The sequence below is a fragment of the Coccinella septempunctata genome, chromosome 9, assembly GCF_907165205.1.
Source record: "Coccinella septempunctata chromosome 9, icCocSept1.1, whole genome shotgun sequence".
Classification (NCBI taxonomy): Eukaryota; Metazoa; Arthropoda; class Insecta; order Coleoptera; family Coccinellidae; genus Coccinella; species Coccinella septempunctata.
The window spans coordinates 13078981-13100216 of NC_058197.1; the positions used below are offsets into that span (position 1 = coordinate 13078981).

The 21236-nt window shown below is 37.5% G+C and overlaps 1 protein-coding gene across 1 annotated transcript in view; it reads right to left on the minus strand.

Annotated features, from left to right (window-relative positions):
- Nucleotides 1-870: 870 nt before the first annotated feature.
- Nucleotides 871-21236, minus strand: part of LOC123320129 (growth/differentiation factor 8-like) — a 36077-nt gene continuing 15711 nt past the window's right edge. The window contains exons 2-3 of the mRNA XM_044907320.1: nt 8589-8971; nt 871-1362 (exon numbers count right to left, since the gene is read on the minus strand). Of these exons, the coding sequence (XP_044763255.1) occupies nt 985-1362; nt 8589-8971 (761 nt within the window). The 3' untranslated portion in view covers nt 871-984. The remainder of the gene's footprint in view (nt 1363-8588; nt 8972-21236) is intronic.

Genomic DNA, 21236 nt, shown 5'->3' on the forward strand with positions numbered 1-21236 from the left:
CCTGCTGAGTTTGCCGTGACAGGAATTGTTTGAATTGACAGGAAAAATTAACGAATTCAGGAGAGTTTTTTTTATGGCCCTTATACATTCTAGGGTCCTGTACATATGTTTCAGTTTGTGCATGTGTAATTTTTTTTTCTGGATACGTGGTATATTAGATATGTCATGAAACGAGGTTGTTTACAAATCAAACGGCAACACGGATCTCATTCATTTATTTTGTTGTTTCATAGGGTTACTTGGGACAATGCCGAATAGATACAAGCGGCCCATTGGCAGCACGAAATATGCCGATTTTTCGCAGGATATTATTATTTACGTTATTTCCACAAAGAAATCACCAAAGAGTGAAAGAAATCAAAGTTCTCTTGTTTTGTTTAGTTTTTTTACATTTGAGTTGCAATATATTTATTTTCACTTTAATAGGGGTTTATCATTTAATTTCCTTACCGAATTTCAACTATATAATCACAAATTCTAATTTTTCAGAACTATACACCGTCCCAAGTCACCTATTTCATTTGAGAGTTGAGAAATCAATGGATTTTAACTTGTGTCCCAAGCCTTCCAAGTCGGTGGGTGACTTGGGACAAGTATATTTTATTTTTTCAAAATTTATATCCGAATTCATAAGCATGGTATATAACCTGATCAATAGTCTGGTTATTAAGCATATTTGAACTTCTTTTTCATATGAAAATAGGTCACAATTTTAAAAATATGACGAATCTACGGTACCCATTTCCATCAATATTTTTAATTGGCGAAAATTATAAGACGTAAAATTGATTGGTCATGGAATCATTGAAGTTCAAGAATTAGGAGAAGAACTTCTACTTCTAGATCCCAAGGAAGGGCAACAATTTTTTCCAGGAAATTACCAGAAGTTCTCCATATAGAAAAATAATTCCGATACCAACAAATCTGTTCGATAATTCTCATCAAAATTGTTCTCTAGCACACATAGTACAATCTCTGGTTGCTCTACGAGCATCCGCACCTATCCACTACCATACCTGGCAGGTTTGAGACGACAACGTTGAGGTGAAGATCGAAATAGATCATGGTGATGTTTCTCATCTTCCGAGGCGTGCAACAAGGCTGAACGCTGTTTGGGGACGCCATGGTGGCTATGTGGGTGTGGGCGTTTTTCTGGAGGGTCAGGTAGGGACATTCCCCGTGACAGTAGAAAGCCTCGTAGCTCTTTGGGGCCAGGATGAAGTCGAATCCTATCTCCTCGAACTTGACGGTGAGGGGATACCGGCAACAGAGGTTCTGGTTAGATGTCTCATCGCAGTTCAGACCCGAGCTCCTCCTGGTTCTACTTTTGGGCTGTTGGGGGGTGACTTCGAGATAGGGAATCTGGAACAAAAACGCAACATGTAATTTGACAGAAGTTTTCGAAGGCTTGTTCAACTAGATATATGAAAATTTCCAATAATAGGTTAGGTTAGGTTAGGTTAGGTTCATTTTGGTTCAGAAGAAAAATGCCTTTTTTTTTCACTGGGGAGGTGTTCTATTAAAAATAAAGTATAAACTGCTCATCAAACGTTGAATATATCGAAGAAATGTATGTTCCTTTCAGTTTCAAGTTCGTCTATGAACCTATCAGGTACTTATACAGGGTGAGTCTTTGACAAGTACAAATATAACAAAAGGTTCTAGAAGTCTAAAGAAGGACTTTTTTCTCTTACCATTTTTTCCGAATCGGCTCGGTTTAAAAGATACAGGCTGTTGAAAAACCGTAAAAAAAGTTATTTCTACTTCTCTCACAAACGGTTTAATTGAATGAAATGAATTTCGGAATATTGTTTTTCATTTATTTGATGAATCTTTTTCGAACACAAGATATTACACACGTCTTACAGTTTTGTCATTATGACCATTAGATACTTACCATAAAAATACCAAAAATTCAATGAACCCATCTCTTGAAACTGAGTTGGGCGCTATCTAATGAATTTCAACGTTTTGTAAAATAAAAGTATTCTTCATATTTGCTAGTATAGTGCGCCGTTTTCGAGTGGTTTAATGTTAAAAAATTAAAAAGTATCTGTGAAATTTTAAAAATTGGGTACTAGTTAGTTATTCTGAAGGTGATTTTGTTCTTCCAGGGGTGGCACAGCTCATTATGAAAGCTTAAAATGGCTATATCTTTTTAACAGGGTCGAATCGGAAATAATGGCAAAGGAAAAAGTATTTCTTTTGACCTCAAGCAAGAATCTACTATACCGGGTGTCCCAGAGCTTTTAGGCCAGCAAATATCTCAGTTACCTGCGGAAAAAAAAAATTGAAAAAAATACTTGTCGTAGGAGACCATACGCTCTTTCATGCAGCATAGCAAAATCCACCCCCTGACAAACAACCCCCGAGAAACCACCCCTAACTTTTGTTTTTCAAATGGCACCCCATGTTTGTTGTGCTTCAACTTACAGTTTTTTTCATTTCTCATTCAATGATGTATCATGGTAGCTAGAATGGCATGCAGAATTATGGAAAATAAAAATACAAATGAAATACGAATTTATACGCTCAGCTGTATTGTTACTGCAACATTATACTAAAGAAAATGTTCAAAATGTTGGCCAGCACTTGCCACACATGCTTCAAGTCAAGTTCTAACATTTTATTGACTCTTTTTTTTCAACATCCACTTTTTCTTGTCTCTACAATGTGGACTAATTCGATCAGTCCAATTAACAGTACCCACTAACGAATTCAATTTTATCGAGTGACTATCTTTACAACTACATATTATGATATATCATTGATTGAGAATTAAAAAGAGCTGTCAGTTGAAGCCAAACAAACATGGGGGTGCCATTTGAAAAACAAAAGTTAGGGGTTGTTTCTCAGGGGTTGTTTGTCAGGGGGTGGATTTTGCTATGCTGCATGAAAGAGCGTATGGTCTCCTACGACAAGTATTTTTTTCAATTTTTTTTTTCCGCAGGTAACTGAGATATCTGCTGGCCTAAAAGCTCTGGGACACCCGGTATACTATATGGTTAACCTTTTCTTTGACGTTTTTCTAGAGATAACTCATTTTAATGGAATACTAAGAAGTTTCCGTTGTCTTCATGGAAGACAATTTCTTTATATAAATATAGAGAATTATTTGGTAAGAAATTCTCTTTCAGTGAAAGAATAGTTATAAATTTTTACTACTGGTTGATGTCTATGCAATCTGAATTCAAGACGAATAGTATAGATAATTCTGTCTGTATCTTAAAACATTTTACCACACTGAATATGGCGCTTTTTTTCAAACCTGTACTTTCCTAAAGATAAAAGTTCTTGCGAATCATCCAATCGCAACTAACCTACATATTTATCTTAGTTTCAAAATATCGACGACAATCCAATGAGCCTTCATTCTGATTATGTCAATATAAATAGAAAACTGAGTTGAATGATAATTTTTGTCGAAGAATACACGTGTATATCGTTTCATTTCCTTATCCTCATCACTCTTATCTACCGAATTTCGTAATTCGATTTAAATAATGAGTGTACCCTGTATTTCCGACAGATAAAAGACATTTACTTATAATTTTTCGTCTATAAACTCTAAGCTGGACCATTCCACATAACATCCTCTCTTTAAAATCACAGACAGAAATCCTAGGTTATACTTCTTCACTTTTGAGGAGAATAAAAAACAAACAGTAGATTCTTGAGGTAAAAAAAAACACGTTTTTCCTTAACCATTTTTACCGATTTGGCCCTGATAAAAAGATATAGCCATTTTAAGTTGTTATGATGGGCTATGCCACACCTGGAAAAAACTATTCCCTTCACAATAACAAGCTGAATCTATGACACTACACATCCGTGGATCTTTTAAACAGAGTTGAATTCAGCCAAAGTATCAAATTTTTCGAATTTCAAAGATATTTTTAATTTTTGAACATGAAATTATTCGAAAACGAGAAAATATAGAGCATACTTTTATTTTACAAAACGTTTAAATATTCATTAGATAGCGTCCAACTTAGTTTCAAGATTTGGGTTCTTTGAATTTTTGGTATTTTTATGGTACGTAATGGTCATAATTAGAAAACTGGAAGACGTAGGTGATATGTTGTGTTCGAAAAAGATTCATCAAATAAATGAAAAACTACTATATTCCGAAATTCAATTCATTCGATAAAACTCTTAGTGAGATAGAACTAAAAGTAACATTTTATGGTTTTTCTGCAGAAAATTCAAGACCAGTCAAAACCCTTGCTCCTATCGATCAAAATTCAAAACTTAGTTCAGAGTAGGTACATCTCATTATTTTTTTACTATCAACATTGATTATTTATTCAGTTTAATGCTCAATGATAAATTATACAATCATGCAAAACCATAATTTAAATATAAATTATCGATTGACCACATATCGTAGTGTCATTAAGTTGAGATGCACTTTACCCTGTTATCTTAATGGTTCACCAGTAAATGATTCTTACTTTTATGTATTTCAACTTGTTCAACACGTCGTCAATCTTTCTGAGTGTTTTTAATGAAGTATCAGAAGGTTCTTATAGCTAATCTAGCCAGGACGGTTTCGTCTACATGTTTTATTCAATTTGTATCGACAAATACAGTATACAGGGTGAAACTTTTGACTCGTACAAATATTTCAACAGTAGATTCTTGAGGTCAAAAGAAATATTTATTTTCTTTACCATTTTTTCCGAATCGACACGATACGACAAGATACAGCCTGATGAATGATGTTCCAGTTCTCTCAATACGACTATTACGTACCATAAAAATACCAAAAATTCAAAGAACCTGTCCCCCTGTATACCCACAGAATGTTTCTCTGCAAACTTCAATAGACCACTTCATTCATTACATTATTATTGTAATCCTCAAATAAGGACAACGAAAATTGTCCTAATCTGTTCAGTTTGAAACTAGAGCCGCAATGAAACTAAGATAATGGGTTTTTGAAGTTACTTATTCCATAATTAGTATATTTATTTCTGAGGCAATAGCGTGATCATTTTTCTAGACTTCCAGATGTTCGTCAGGAGCATCCAATTTGAGTTGAATTCATCGCCAATCACGCTGAATTCCAACAGTTTAGGCGGGTCTGATTGTTAACCCAGTTTATCAATCAGCTGTTCATCTAGCGTGATGTAATATATAAGCAGGAGGTGATATGTTGATCCCAAAATAGAAGACGCCTCTTCCTTACGTCTTTATCGGGAGTTCTCAACAAATATTTTGAGTACCACGAGATAGGATACTGATAAGGAGATACAGATGCAATATTTCGGTTATCGCTTGGAGTTCACACATTTCCTAGATTAGTTGTGTGAGGGAGGAAATCTGAATTCGATCGTCTTCGATTGTTTGTTCTGATAATCTGGCAATCTACAAACTTAATCTTTCGACTCGTGATCGAAGACAGTAACTATTTGACGTAGGAGGTTTTTCCAGTGAAACCAAAACAAATCCGATACGATCTCCGAAAATCAGGGTGGAGTAACGTACACTCAATTAAATCCAATGAGTCGGATATATTCCTCGATATGCAACGAACATTATACTAGGAAAATCTGATCGATAAAAAATTTCCGTTGCATCATTTCCATGCACCATATGACGAATCTGATGTATGAGTTAAAATTCCAACAAAATTTAAATGTGAACATGTGGCGAGAGAATGGTTTATACACTGCTCAAAAATTGATAATGTGCTTAAAAAGGTTCCTTCTGTTAGAAATATTTTCAAATGAAGGTTTCATGCAGGTTAAAAGTTTCACTGCTTCAACTAGCTATTCGTTGTGCTCTTACTCTATTCGGAATTGTGTTCATGAGGTTATCATTGAATGTTTGAAGATTGGTTTGCTAAAGGTCTGTTAAAGCATTGGCGAGCTGTTGTAATGTCTGCCATAGGTCAGTTAAGCGGTGTAATTGCTGTGACACTGCAGATCAGACATGTTCAATAAAATTTCGGTCTGGTAATAAGAACTGTGAGCCATTTGAACAAATATCTCCTCAAACGCACACTGAGCAACCACCGTAAAGAGATGTTGACGTCATGAAATTATAACTTTGAGTCCGTTCTCGCCACACCAACATTCTCCTATCAGACCTATATTTATTATTTGAAACGAGGACGTTGTGGCTCGGTTAGTCTTCCTAGAGCTGCAACCATGTAGATCTTTTGTTCTCTACCTTACTCATTCGTAGGAAACCAAGAAGGTCGTCAATGGTGTTGATAAAACTGACAACATCCTTAGGGGCCTTAGCCGTTACCTCGTGAGTATCCAGGACCGGTTTCCCCCTATGAGTGGTTCTTAGGCCCGCCAGCTCTGGACACTTGCATACCATGTGTTCAGTTGTTTCTGCTTCTGATTCACAGAGCCTAAAAATCTCATCTGCTGACTCTCCCATACGGTACAAATGATATTTGTACCGACAGTGCACATCAACCGAAGCTCAGTTCGTGACAGCAGTTTTCTGGTGTAGTTCGGTGAAATCATCATGAATTTCTTTGACTGAGTAAGTCTAGAAGTTTTACTCCAGAGGGTAATTCTGTTGTTCAACTCCCCCTGTTGGACTTTTTCAAGCCCACAGAGAGAGAGCTGCAAGTTCATCAGCACAATGCCCTGGTACCCACAGTAGAGTCACTTCATTGCCTCTGAACAGTTGTTTCATGGTATTACGGCACTCCCATATCAGCAGAGATCCCTGGCAGTATGATTCCAGGGACCTCAACGTGGCCTGGTTGTCCGTGGTAGATATTCGCCCCTTTGAGGTTCATTTTAAGACACTCCTGAGCGCATACCTCAACAGCCAGTGCCTCGGTCTGTAAAATAGAGGGTTCACTTTCCATATCCTAACCTAACCTAACCTAAGTAAGGAGAGATCATATCCTAACCTAACCTAAGTAACGCTTCACACTGCCAGGGACCTCTGCAGACATGGGCGTGCCGTAGTGCCATAAAGCAACTGGCCAGAGGCAATAAAGTGACTCTACTATGGCTACCATAGCATTATGGTATTGAAGGAAATGAAAAAGCCGATGAATTTGCAGAAAAAGCATCAAGGTCAACACCTGCTGGACCTGAGCCTTTCTGTGGGCTTGGAAAATACTAAAGTACAACCAAGGACCAGAAGCCGTTTGCCGTGCGGGATGTATGCAGCGTGAGTCACTCTCGCATGTCCTGCAAAGATGTAGTCTTATGCACTGGGAGAGGATAACCAGGCACAACTACGTTGCTTATCGCCTCGAAAACATAGCGATAAGGAACGGCTGGCAGGTGACGAGGGAGCCTAGGATTAGGGACAGGGAAGGAAAACTTTTAAAACCCGACCTTCTTCTAACTAAAGATCAGCACGTCATAATATCTGACGTTTCAGTTAGCTGGGAGTGCCCAGAGCCTTTGAGCATGGCTTACGCAGTTAAAAAAGCCATATACTCCACTCCCACCTTCCTAGAGAAGGTTGAAGAACAATACCCCGATAAAACTATCGAAGTACTTCCGCTCATTGTGGGTGCTAGGGGAGGATGGTGCCCTGAAAACCTAAACATCATCAAGAAGGTTGGCGCTACGGATGCGGATATTGGAGATATAATCCATACCGCTCTGAGGGGTGGCTGCATCATACACAAGCAGTTCAACCGCGTGGTGTGGCGCAGTTCTCGTAGGGTTCGTGTAGTTCGTCCCACTGCAAGATCTCAGTGGTAAAGCTTCAGCTGGTCTCGCGAGTGCGGGTACCGGTTGTGTGTTCGGGCTACTGGTGCGGCTATGGATGCTGTTCGAGAGAGTTTGTTCGTGCGATAGTGTTCGTGAACTTCGTTCTATAAGTGGTGTACTGACTTGTTCTCTCTCTGTTGTTTGTCAAAGATGTGATGTACTGGTCTATTGTTTTTATTTTTTTAACTTTTGAACCTGACATTGAGTCATCTCTGAGGTCATGTGACCCATTAGCTTAAGATTTTGATCTGCTTGTACTGCCTGTAGTCTGAATACCGAATAAAGCCTTATAACAGCTGTCCAACAATGGGAGTTGAACAACAGAATAAGCCTCTGGAAAACACTTACTCAGTCAAAAAAATTCGTCATGAGTTCACCGACCTACACCAGAAAACTGCTAAAGCTGTCACGAGCTGAGCTTCGGTTGATGGTGGTACTGCTGACAGGGCTGACTGGTATGAGGAAGTCAGCAGATGAGATTAGTAGGCTCTGTGGATCAGAAGCAGAAACAACTGAACACATGGTATGCAAGTATCCAGAACTGACTGGCCTAAGAACCATTCATATTGGGAAACCGGTCCTGGATACTCACGAGGTAACGGCCAAGGCCTCTAAGCATGTTGTAGGTTTTATCAACACCATTGACAACCCCCTTGGGTAGAGAACAAAAGATCCACATAGTTGCAGTTCCCAAAAGGCTAATCGAGCCACAACGACCCCAGTTCACATAATAACCCAAGTAACGAGAGAAGATCATATCCTCAGCAATTTTGGAAAAATTGAATAAATCCATAACCAAGTCTTCATCTTTGAAGCAAAGTAACTCTTCAACGAACATCCTCAACTTTTGACGAGCAGTTTATTTCATCATGTTCATCTACTTACCTTCCCCTTGTCAGGCCCACTTGGATCCGTTATAGCTATCTGTTTGCCATCCAGCTCCGCCTTGACCACGAAGCCATGATTCTCCCTCGTGTTCTTGAACCACTCGGACACCGTCTCGGTCAAATCGAAGGGGATCCAGCTTCCCTTGCCGTAGGGCTGCTCTATCGTCGTCGATACAACCCTCTGGAGCTTCGAAGTTTCCGGATGATTCGGCAGTTTCAGCACTTTGAATATCTCGACGTGAATCTCTGGCAAGGGGTGACGGTCGTGACCCTCTATGTAGATGAAGAGGGACGAATTGGCCACGTTGTATTTCGTTGTGCTGTCCAGCAGCGGGAAATAGAGGATGTCGTGGTCTTTCCTGGAGTGCCGCAGTCGTGGATCTGAAAAAAAAGAGGTGTCTTTTGAGTTTTTCGTTTATATTCTGACGAAAGAAGGATAATTCATTATTATGGTGACATAAAAAGCAAAACACACACAGTATTGATAAATTTGTTTCAAAATTTTTTATTGTTTACAGGTCTTTCAGGGCTGTGTGGTTATAATCGATCAAATTCTGGATAATCAAACTCATGTGAAATAGAAGAAACTAATAATGTCAGAAACACTTCGGGACATACTCCTTGAGATGCTCGATTTTTTCATATCGAACTGCTGTTACAGTCTATGGGGCAATTTTAGCTATAAAATCTTTTTTTTAGAACAGAGTATAACATGAATCATTACTTCTTCCAACTTCATTACTGCTCTAATACAAGTACATACAATATTACATCAATATATCAATTGAAAAATGGCCATTATAGTGCTTAATACTACACCTAAACACAAAGTGTTTGTAACACTTTGTTGTTCCTTCTCCTGGCTTGAACAAATATAGTCCTCGAAATTGTTTCAAATAATTCATCAAAACTTAGTGTTCTCTTGGTATATTTCATTATTAATTTTATACACATCTGAAGTGTGGAAAGATGGTTCGCTTACTAGAAAACATGCTGTGAGATAGAAGGTTTCGTGTTTTTGTTGATGATAATAGTAGTAATTTAAAAATTTTGAAAAATGGTCTTCCACAAGGATCAGTTTTAGCACCTCTTCTTTTCAATTTATATATGTATGATATCCCCACTAGATCTTCTGAGAAATTTATAAACGCTTATGATATTGCCCTCGCATACCGTCATTCTCATTTTTGATGTATAGAGAATAATCTATCTACAGATTTAGTAGTACTACTACTACACTCACAGGGAAAAACGGTTTTTTCACTGGGGGTTTTCACTGAACTCTTGCATTATACGCAAAATTTTCTGGTACCCCGTTAAGCTAACCTCTGCTGGAACTATATCTCATACCTATGCTATAATTATTGTTTGGTGTTAAAAATTGTAATGCTCTTTATCGAAAGAATATATATTATTAACAAAAAATTGCATAATCAATTGAATGTCTGCAAGAAGAAACCGAAACAAGTTTTGCAATGTCTTCCCAACTGAATCAGAGAACCTGCAATTTGTCTTTGATAAGGATTGAGCCACGCAACGACCTGACCCCTATCTTCATCTGCCATAGCTCCAACGAATTTTCAATCGTATGCCGCCTCATAAAAAATTACCGCATATCCATTCAATATGTCATAAATATTAATAAGTTTATCATGAAATCTAAAAAAGACGCGCGGCAAAGATGAAGACTAACCTACATTTCTTAAAAGGAATTCTTGACTGGCAGACAAGAAATAATTGATTATGGCAACATACTGGGCGTGCCTTGCAAAAAGCAACCATTGAAGAAGAGATGTTACTGCAGCTGAATTTATGCTCAGGATTATGTTAATCGGCGAGCTGTTCGGATGGTGAGCTCCATCCGAGCCATACATCATTGAAACGTCTTGTCGTTCTGTTCGTCCATCACTGATTGTAGCTGCAGGCCTGTACTGACAACCAGGTTTTGATCCATGCGAAGATGAAAGGTGTTCGATGGAAATTTATAGACTGGTAGATTGAAACGAGAATGTTAATAATAGGTCCATAAGAGTGGATTATATCATACAACGCTCTGCTGACGAACAGTGCTTGGACCAAATTTTCACTCTACTCCGAAAATGGTGCCAAACATTTTCTATATGAAAAATATTCGAAATTTTCGTGGCCACCATGGCCTTAAGAGGAGTTTAGAAGGAGATTCTCAATTCTGCATTTTCACACTTCTGCGTCTTCAGGTTAAACCTGTAACAGTTTCCTATTCTCTCGTTTAAAATGACAAACCCAGTATATATACTGCATTCACATTTATTTTAGCAGTGGGTTGGCCATGAAATAATTTTCTCAAATTTTTGTAACTAGAACGGAGTAAGGTTGGCACTCATGAAATGTCGTTAATGTCATAACGCCGTTGCCACAACTATTATCAATTTTTATTACGAAAATGCCGAAAGTGATTGAAAAAAGGACAGGGTTTCAGAAAGTGCTATTTAGAATTGAGGTTCGCTCATTCAAATAGTTATACCCTGATATTCTAAAATCCACAATACCTCAGACGGTAGCGAACATATTCAATGTAAGAGAATAGAGAATTTATATATCTAATGTTTCATCTGAATCTAAACGACTTATATTTCAGATGAATATTTCCACAATCAGAAAGATTGTGAATGAAGAGGATGACAAAGAATTTCCTTCTATTGGGAGACCCAAAAAAATGGTGGCATTTGCGAATTTTATGTTTGAGTGAATTAATGCGAAAAGTTACTACAGGATTTTCGATGAATGTCATCGTAGAATAAGTTCCCGAAAATTGATTTTTCTATTTTTCATTTGACTTGTCCTATACATTGTTAATGTCTTAAGGTACCAATAAATACCAAATTATTATTATTATATCAATGCATTAAGATGAACAGCCACAAATACGCGCCAGTTGTCCTGCTAATTGTTTATTCATGTGAAATTTTTGTTCAAAGATGAAGTTCATCTTGATTGAAACTTCCTTTAATTCCTTTTACTTATATTGATGCAAGATGATATTTGTTGAAAAATTTAACATTCTTGTAATTATTTTTCAATTCCTTTGGGAGATACCCATTCCCAACCACTGCAACATATGCATTTCATCTTCGGGTTAATATTTTTGAAATCTACAAACGATGTAACGTATTCAAACTTCAGCCAAAGAAGATAACAAACATTAACTCTCCTCAAGCTAGTGCATATTATGATATTATACTGATCTCTTGTATTTTCCATGCAAATAAGTGGATTTGGTATGCCTTCAATCAGTTTGTATAAACTTCAATTATGTTCGTCACATATATTCCGAAGAGATTCGACATTGTGATAAAATACGTAATAACAGAAACTTTTACGTAGAACGGGCAACCTAGCGTTGATTTAAAACTCAAAAATGTTTTGACAAGCGTCATAACCCCACATTTTCGTACTATACAGAGTGAAATGTGTCAAATTTCCATGGCCAACCGACTGCTAAAATAAAAGTGAATGGAGTATATATCTCTGAATCGTTCAATAACTGATTTTATAGCAATTTCAACAGTATCCAACACTATGCAAAGGTTTTCGTTTTTGAGTAATTTGTTGTTCTGAGGGGAATTTTGTCTCTCCAGGGGTGGCATAGCTCATTATGAAAACTTAAAATGCCTATATCTTTTTAACAGGGCCGAATCGGAAAAATGGTATACAAAAAGTGTTCTTTTGGACCTCAAGAATCTACTGTTAAAATATTTGTACGAGTCAAAGACTAACCCTTTATAGGTTGTAGTTAGAAAATTTTTAGTTCTGATTTATTCGATTTGGCCATCATGATGATCATGTCATAAAGAGGTCCAAACAGTGTTATGATACTATCCCTAATGTACAAATGTTCAGCACCTCAATATGATTATTTTTACATAAACGTCTAATTGGCCATAGCAGTGAATCACCCTGTATTTTCTGACCTATGATCCCCACAAACAGTATAGTTAATTTGATATACATAAATGATTGAAAAAAAGGAAAATTTTTCAGAGAGTTTTCCAAGAGATGATAAAAAAGATTTAAAAATTTTTTCAATGCTCAAGTTCTGTTCCACCATTCCATAAATGGACAGTTCATGTGTCCATCGAAACTCGTATTACAGCAACTAATTGAAATTCAATATACGCGAGGGTACAAATGTCTTCCGTGACCGAACAAACCCTCCTCGACTAAGCGTACTTGGCAAACGCAAAACGGCATACTTTCAATTTCAGGAATCTCCGATGTTGTGAGTCACTTCGGAAGCCCTTGCGATCATCAACAAGATATTATGTCAAGGTTTTTCAGGCACTATAACACTATCGAATAATCAGGAAATGAGGAAACATGCAGGCCATGCATAATGCATTTCGTGCTAATGTACGTACATGCATATTGTCTCCTCGCTTTGGTTTCTCCAGATCTGGGATTTGAGGCAGGGATGGAACGGTATACTGACGGGAATCGAAGGAAAAACAAGGAGTTCTTTAGACGTCGATTGATCTGCCAAGTTTTCGACAAAGATAACCCATCGAAAGCATCCGTTTCACTTGAAATTACCCGAAAAATCGATCTGCACTTACTTGGAATTTCATATGATCGCATTGGACTTGAGGGAATGATGACTCCGCCATCTTGAAATCTTATAAAATAGGATTTGGGAATGATTGGTCATTTTCTTTCATTCAAAACAATAATCTTTGCTCTTCATGAACTGGGTAATATGAAGGGAGGTATAATATTGATAAGGGGGACCCAAAACAGTTGAAGAATTGATACCACATAGATCTAATAACTTGTATGAGCAGCAGTATGATGTTTTCAAGAAGTGCTGCCACATAAAAGTTGTGTAAGTACCTACAGAAAATGCCTCTGCAATTCGACATGAAACAAACTTATATCAGATTACAAAAAGACAAGATTGTTTCAAATATACCATTGGAAATTGAAATAATAGTCCTGAGTCCTGTATATGGATGAGCAAATGCACAATCTCGTATAAGAGAGAACTTTGTTTTGGACACCAGAATGAAATGAGGAGTACATGTTTTCATTTGTTGCCCTTTTCTTGTGCGAGACATTTTAAAATATATAGGGTGCCTCAGAAACATTGCGAAGAAATTCCGGATAATGTTATAGTTCAGTTGGAAAAGTTCTTCAGGTCTTTGTCTGGTTATGCTTCGTTTCCAAAATAAAATGCGATAGTTTCGAAACGACAAAGGCCTACAGGACCTTTTCCAAATAACTCTCGTTCAGGTACAAACATTGAAACAATGAAAAAGAACTTGATATTAAAATTAAGCCAATTATTCTCGTTTGGCAACAGTTACATATATAGTTATATAGTATCTTTGATCTTATAGCCTCTGTTAGTTTCTTCTTTTTACTTTTCTTATTCAAAGACTCGTTTTTTTTCATTCATTCTCTGTCTTTTTCCACATTCCTTATTGCTCTGTCCTCGTTTCTTTCTAAGTTTTGGTCAGTATCAAAGTTTCATAAGGAATTTCACAGTTTCTTTGATTTGAAAGGTTTTCTCAGTTTCTCTTTTTGGTAGGAAAGAAGAAAAGTGCTTCGAAATTGATGGTGTACTATGAAATTGATTATGACACTGGCTGTAAATGGATTGAAACCGTAAAGACTTTCTCCTAGTTCGAGTATTCAACGTAGGAAGGTCTCAACTCTCGAATCAAAGCTTTCCAATATTAGTTTTTTTCTTGTAAAATAGGAATGTGGAAAAAAGTTTCTTTCAAAACAAGGTTCAGGGTTGGAAAATCGTAGAGGAACGACACCCAAAATAGTTTTGAGTGTCTTCTCGCTAGCATAAAATGTCTGATCGATTTCATCAGTCTTTTGGTTTTCAACAAAGAAATTAAAAACTACTTTTCTTTCTCCATCTTTGGGAGGCTGTAACTAAGCAGGGAGGGCTCAAAAAAGAAAAGTTTATATAAAAGACCCAGCCTATTTTTTGACAAGGAATCACCCCCTAAATTTTTTGTCAACTATTCATTATTGTAAATTTTGTCCCACCCTAAAATAGTTGACCCACCTTTCGCAAACTACCAAGATTTTTTCGGCACAAAACTACCCCTTCCTTGAGAGGTGCAGTTAGGCTAGATGAAATTTCCCATCTAGTCCTTCCCATGAATTAGAAGTAAACGATTAAAAAGTAGCCCAAAGTTGGCTTATTCCAAGGAACGTTTGTGTGGCTATTCGTAAGCTCTCGTATCGGCCAAGCACATCCCAGAGCTTTCCCTCGTCCCATTGTTGCTATGGAGGAGACGACCCAACAGAAGCCGGCGAGAAATCATATTACGAGCAACGTCCCTGGCTTTTGGTTGCGTGTACTCGACCCTTGTATTCGCAAATTTACCGCAATTTGTGAGTAATAATTTACATAATTGATATCTTTATTGTTCCTGGAAACCGTGTACGCATGTTTTCCTTCACGCGTGGAATACCTCCGTAAATGCATTTGCGATAATCGATACTACGTAGGTGCATACTGGCCGTGGTGGAGAGGCACTGCAAGAAATTTGCTGCTTGAACGAGGGGGCAGATATCGGGGTTATGAATTGGTGATATATTTCAGCTGCTCTAAAATTTGAAGTGAGAATAATGTATCGAAAACCTCCTAGAGAGGAATCGAAGAAGGATTACGAAGAAAAGAAGAATTGAAATGAATTAGGAGCGGTCTACACCGTTTTGGTGGTCAGTTGAAAAAGAAAAAATGAATATCTTACGTCAGAAACCACGAATTTAAATGGGGTTTTCATTATAATCCAACTCAATCAGTTCGTCATCTCGGAAAGTCAGGAATTTTTTTATTCGTCAAACGGAGAAAAAATAAAAAAAAATTTTTCATCGAAGAACAAATATTTATTCATGTTAATAACTTCCCGAGGTGCAATTATCTCTTCTATGAATGTCCACATGAAAAAATTTCTCGAAAAGTCTTGGCATTGGCTACAATTCATATCCTGGTGAAATTCAAATGAGACTTTCGTTAAGAGCTGCCATCTCTTCAACAAACGTGGAAACTATCTTGAATTTTTAAGAACGTTACAAGTGTGTCAAAGCGATTGTGAATTCGTAGTGAAATTAAAATGGTGTATCCGTAGAAGAAAGGGTGAAAATGATGAAATAATTTTTTAGAAATAACAACAGCGGCTTTATTTAACGAGCGACATCTTGAAAAAAATGTATCCGCTCCTTACGTGCTTGCCTTATTTGACGCTACTGGTTCAGTCAGAAACTAAAAGAGGGCGCATGAAAGAAACGAAGCGAGGGACATAGCTGTCTTAGGTCATGTAGTAATAGATCCGACCTTAAGTACTAGGAAATTGTCCGATGTATCTGGTGTTTCAGGCACAATAATCATTAAAACCCTTAAACAACATCAATTCCATCCTTATAAGATACGATTGTTCAGCAACTGAATGGGGATTATGCCGATCGCCGACTCCAGTTCTGTGAAGTGGTCAGTGAAATGATTAACGGTCAAAACTACATGATCTATGTCTGTTTTTCGGACGAGTGTGCCGGCATTGGGAAATAAACGACGAATTTATCTTTCGATATGAATTATTATTCCTTATCCAATGTCTAAATAGTTATGAATCACCCTGTGTACTGTATCACCCCTGTCTACTGCATTGAAGAATCTTTGTCAGGCAGCACATTTACCAAATTCATTTCACTTCATGAAATTGTTTCATATCGAAAAATCTGAGCAGAAGATTTATCTAATTTCGAGTAGAAGTTCTATAAATTTTATTCATTTAAACCTGATCAACAAGTTATAAAAAAATTCAATTGCTCTTGTTGTTCGGATGTAAACAGTAAGTTCTTACGGTGTCGTGCTAGTTGAGTTTACATTTCATTCGTGTCAGATATTGTAAGGTGTTAACATATGATTAGGAATCCGCATGTAGAATTCCAATCTGGCGACAGTGATTTGATGACATTAGATGACATTTCGTGATCGTTTTCCAAGGTATGTGATGTTTACATCATGATTTTATTATATTTTGTTTCTATTCGATAAATATGTGAAGATGTCTGAAGGTATAGTTTTGATAGTCATAAAAAATCATAAAACAAAAATCTATTATCGTTTTTCCATTGCTTCTTCTGAGTTTCCTCAGAGTCATTGTGTAGACTAAATCACGCAGATTCTCACCAGGTCACCAGCAATTCATCCGTGTTGTCATCTCCCGATCGTAAGTTGGTCAGAGGCGACCTTGATGACGGCCCCTGCTGACCCAAACACTGACCCCTCTATCAACAATTGCCTCAAATTAAACTGCACTCGCAACAGAACACCCAGCGTTGTTCAAGGTCGAGCAGAAAAATGGTGAAACGAGTTTCAACTTCACTTGATTCAAATTTTTGATTAATTCCAAGAACTCGATGATCTTTTCAAAAAAGCAACCATAACTAACTCTCTAGATGTCAACAATCATCGATAAATAGATCCTCATGTGATCTGCCTTATGGTAAAACCACGACAAAGATGACAAAGACGAGGAAAACACCTTATCTCGTGATAATAATATTGACTCGTTCAGTATTTGAATAGGAATAATAATGGCAACTTTGGAAGTCGTATTTTTTTCATTCTATTGTAACGATTTATCATGAAAACGTTCCACCTCCTGACAAAAAAATACCCACCACGCCTGTGTGAAATTCAGATAAATTAAAGCTGACTTTTTGGTAGATCGAAAAAGTGGTGAGTTGGTACTTGAACAGCTTCACCTTTTAAGAACGTTCGAGGTTTGGAAGTATGCATGATCCAATTGAATAATATACAGTGTGACACATGGTAAGGGGAGCCAATTGGATAGCCTGTATATGAGCGTAGTTTCATTTGCCGAACTTCTCAATGCATTCGACTGGGTGACTATGGCATGACGCAGCTATCATAATAGTGTTTGTACTGGTTAGAGCGAAATTGCATTGCTTTAAGGCAGCTCAATGTCCGTGAACCTGCCAGTTCAATAAGAATTACACACTTACTTCGAAAATAAACAGATTAAAGTGGCATGCTGTTTTGTTTTCGGCATAACAGACCGACGAGCACGCTGCTAGGCATTACTTGTATACACCTTAAGCAGGAAGGCATTCTTGTGTTGGAACAATTCCTTAAAAGCTCAATAATATCTTGCAGAATCTATTCCTACTTATATTCATTGAGACTGTTGTTATGAATGTTCTGTTTTTCATGACAGTAACTTCAGGATGAGTCTTTGACTCGTACAAATATTTCAACAGTATATTAGTGGGTTCAAAAGGAACATTTTTTTCCTACACCATTTTTTCCTATTCGTCCCTGAAAAAGATATAGACATTTTAAGTTTTCATAATGAGCTGTGCCACCTTTGGAAAAACAAAATACCCTCAGAATAACTAGCTAAATCTGTGACACTACACATGTGTGGATCATTTAAACAGGGTTGTATTCAACCAAAGTACCCAATTTTTCGAATTTCACAGATACTTTTTAATTTTTGTACGTGTCAAAGACTCACCCTGTATACTACAGATTCGATAATTATTTCTCTCAAACTGCAGCTGAGTTCCAACATGCAACACTGATAAAATTCCGTATATTCTCTTCAAAAACATGAGCGCCAACCTTTACAAATTTAAATTTCCACAGTTCATACTGAAAATTGTCATTTTTAGTCTCAAAAAAATGAGTTTTCGATTCAGTTGTATTTCTTTTAATATATTAATCCATGAAAGATATTGAAACACAAGAAAACCCATAGACTTAATAATTTTGTAGCTGTGGTAATGTGGCAGAAATCCTCATTAAAATTTTTTTTCGTATTTCATTCAGAGCTCCAAATAGCCATACCATAAGGTATTTGAGGCTTATGCACTCATTCTAGGAAACTCTGCATACGAAAAAACCTTTCCCAACTCAAACTGACGATACGATGAGTATTTGCCAGTCAGTCGGTCTGATTATAAACGCGGCATAATTCGCAGCCAGGACACTGGCTGGAAACCCGTGTATAAACGACGATACGCAGAGCGGCGTCTTGTTAAAATTAGAGGCTCCGTCTTTTCGATATTCGGGGTTAAGTGTCAACTTCCCCGGAAGATTTGGACGCCTACTCCAAAATGCGAGTGCTTTGACCCCAAACAGGGCATGTGTCGTCCTGTTTCCATAGCCAGAAATTTTTGATGGCGCACGCTGTGATTAAGGGTCATCGATTTATGCCCAATTTTCGCAATTAACACGTGTGAGGCTCGAAGCTGAACGTTCACGACTGGATGTCAGCCTGGGACTATCGCACTTGAAAGATTCCATGCTATACTGCAGAAATTAATCATTTTTGAAAAAAAAAGAAGGAATGACATTACTTGATTTTGTCAGTCTTCTCATCTAGACCAGACTTAAAGCTATCTGCTTCAAGAAATATCAACAAAATACTTTTAAAGAAGATGCTCAAAACTGGAACATAATCATTTCAGGACCAAAACAGTCACAGAAGAACTGTGGAAGATGAGTTTTCTGCATATCTGATTCAACTTGTTTCCCTAGCTTCACCACTGTGCTATGTAAAAGGAAAGAAAGAATAAAGGAATACACCAAGTAAAATTTCAAGGGTAATACCATTAAGTAGTACAAAGATGGTTCAAAAACCACGATAGGGGAATATACGAGGATATATTGAAAAATTCTTAGCCTACCATAGAACCAAACAAGTGAATATGGGGAGTGTACTAGTAATTCAAATCCTAAATCACGAATTTTTTGCATGGCAACATGAGATTTGTGTGCCGGGGCGTTGTCCTGCAAAAACAAAACACCTTTGGATAGCTTTCCGCGTCTTTTCTCTTAAATTTTTTCTCGTACAGTGGTCAGTTATATCGAATAGTAATCTCCGGTTATTGTTCTACGCTTATCCAAAAAATCAATCATGATTACTCCATGGCAATCCCAAAAAACTAAAGCAGGAACTTTTCCAGCAGATTTTTGGACACCAAACTTCTTAGGTCTTGGAGAACCAGAGTGTCGCCATTCCATCGATTGTTGCTTTGTTTCTGGATCGTAGAAATGTACCCAAATCTCATCCATAGTAACAATTCGGCTTAAGAAGTCTACATCGTTTTCAAATCGAGCACAGATCGAACGCGATGATTCTACCCTTGCACGCTTTTGGTCAACATTCAAACATTTGGGCATTCATTTTGCAGCAATTTTTGTCATGTCCAAATTCACGTTATAGCCCAATTCGACGGTCTGATGAAATCATGTCATGAACTGCATCGATATTTTCGGGGACTGACACAGTAACTGGCCTTCCCGATCGGTCATCATCTTCAATGGAAAATTTACCTCTTTTGAAGCTTGCAGTCCAATTTTTCACGGTCGCTTACGAAGGACATTGATCACCAAAGGTATCAAGCATACCTTCATAAATCTGCTTACCTCTTAACCCTTTTAAATATAGGTACTTGATGATGGCTCGATACTCCAATATTTCGATTTTCACAATTTGCGTGGACATCTTGTATCTTTTAATTTATTGCGTAACTCTGGTTTACTTTTTTGACCTCAAACTTCACACTGACATGGAACTGGTCTAGGCTAACTAGATATCAAGACATCCTCGTATTTCATCATTATCGATGGATATTTTGAAGCGAAACTCATGTGTCAGCAGATAGTACTCTATACGATCTTCAAAATTAGTTATTGCATTTCAAAATCAAGGGGTTGTGGTCACCCCCGTTTGGGGAAAGAAGTTACTGTGATGAAAAAAAAAATTGTTGATTTTCGTTGTACCACCCTGTATGTACACCATCGTTAGACTCCTGCTCGAATGTTTTTCAGGCAGAACAACTTGCAATCGAAAGATGCGTAGGCATAAACCTGGATAGAAGCTATTAAGGACGTAACATAGTGTCCCATTCTGAAATTCAAGCTGCTATCAAAACACTGAACTCCTTTATATCATCCACTCAAAGCTAATATGGTAGAGTCGCAGGAAACTTCATGAAATAGGCCAGATCAACAAGGTCTCTTCTGGAATCAAAGAAACGAAGAGGCCAATACACTCGCCAGAAAGAGAGCATTAACACTAATTACTGGCACAGAGCCTTTATGTGGTATAGGAAAATGCACTTATAAAAAAGAGTCTCTGGAGAAGGAAGAAACCAGAAGGGATTTCGTAAACTGCAGGATCCAAGAAGTATTTGGATCTGAGTAAGAATATAAGTTACGACTCCTCAATGGCTTCCTCACAGGACATTGTCTCCTTAGGAAGCATACCATGAGAATGTGAACAATTGTTGATTATGTGGAAAAAAGGAGGAATTTCCTGTTCACTTGGTTACAGAACGGTTCGCCAAGGAATGTCTTGGGCGAGAAAATTTAACGAGCAATGAAGATTCAGCCTGCTTCAAGCCCTCTTAGTTAGAGGAGTTGGAGGGCGAGCTGTAGATGAAGCAGTTGTGCCTCTGATAGGAGGCACAATAGATCTTAAGGTCGCAGTGGAATATAACTCCCTTACTAAAATATTTACCATGAAGGGTAAATTTATAGTTAAGGTGTCCTCAAAGCTTCGGCTATCTTCTCTATCTACTAACTATCGCTCTCCAACAATCTCATACGCTCAAT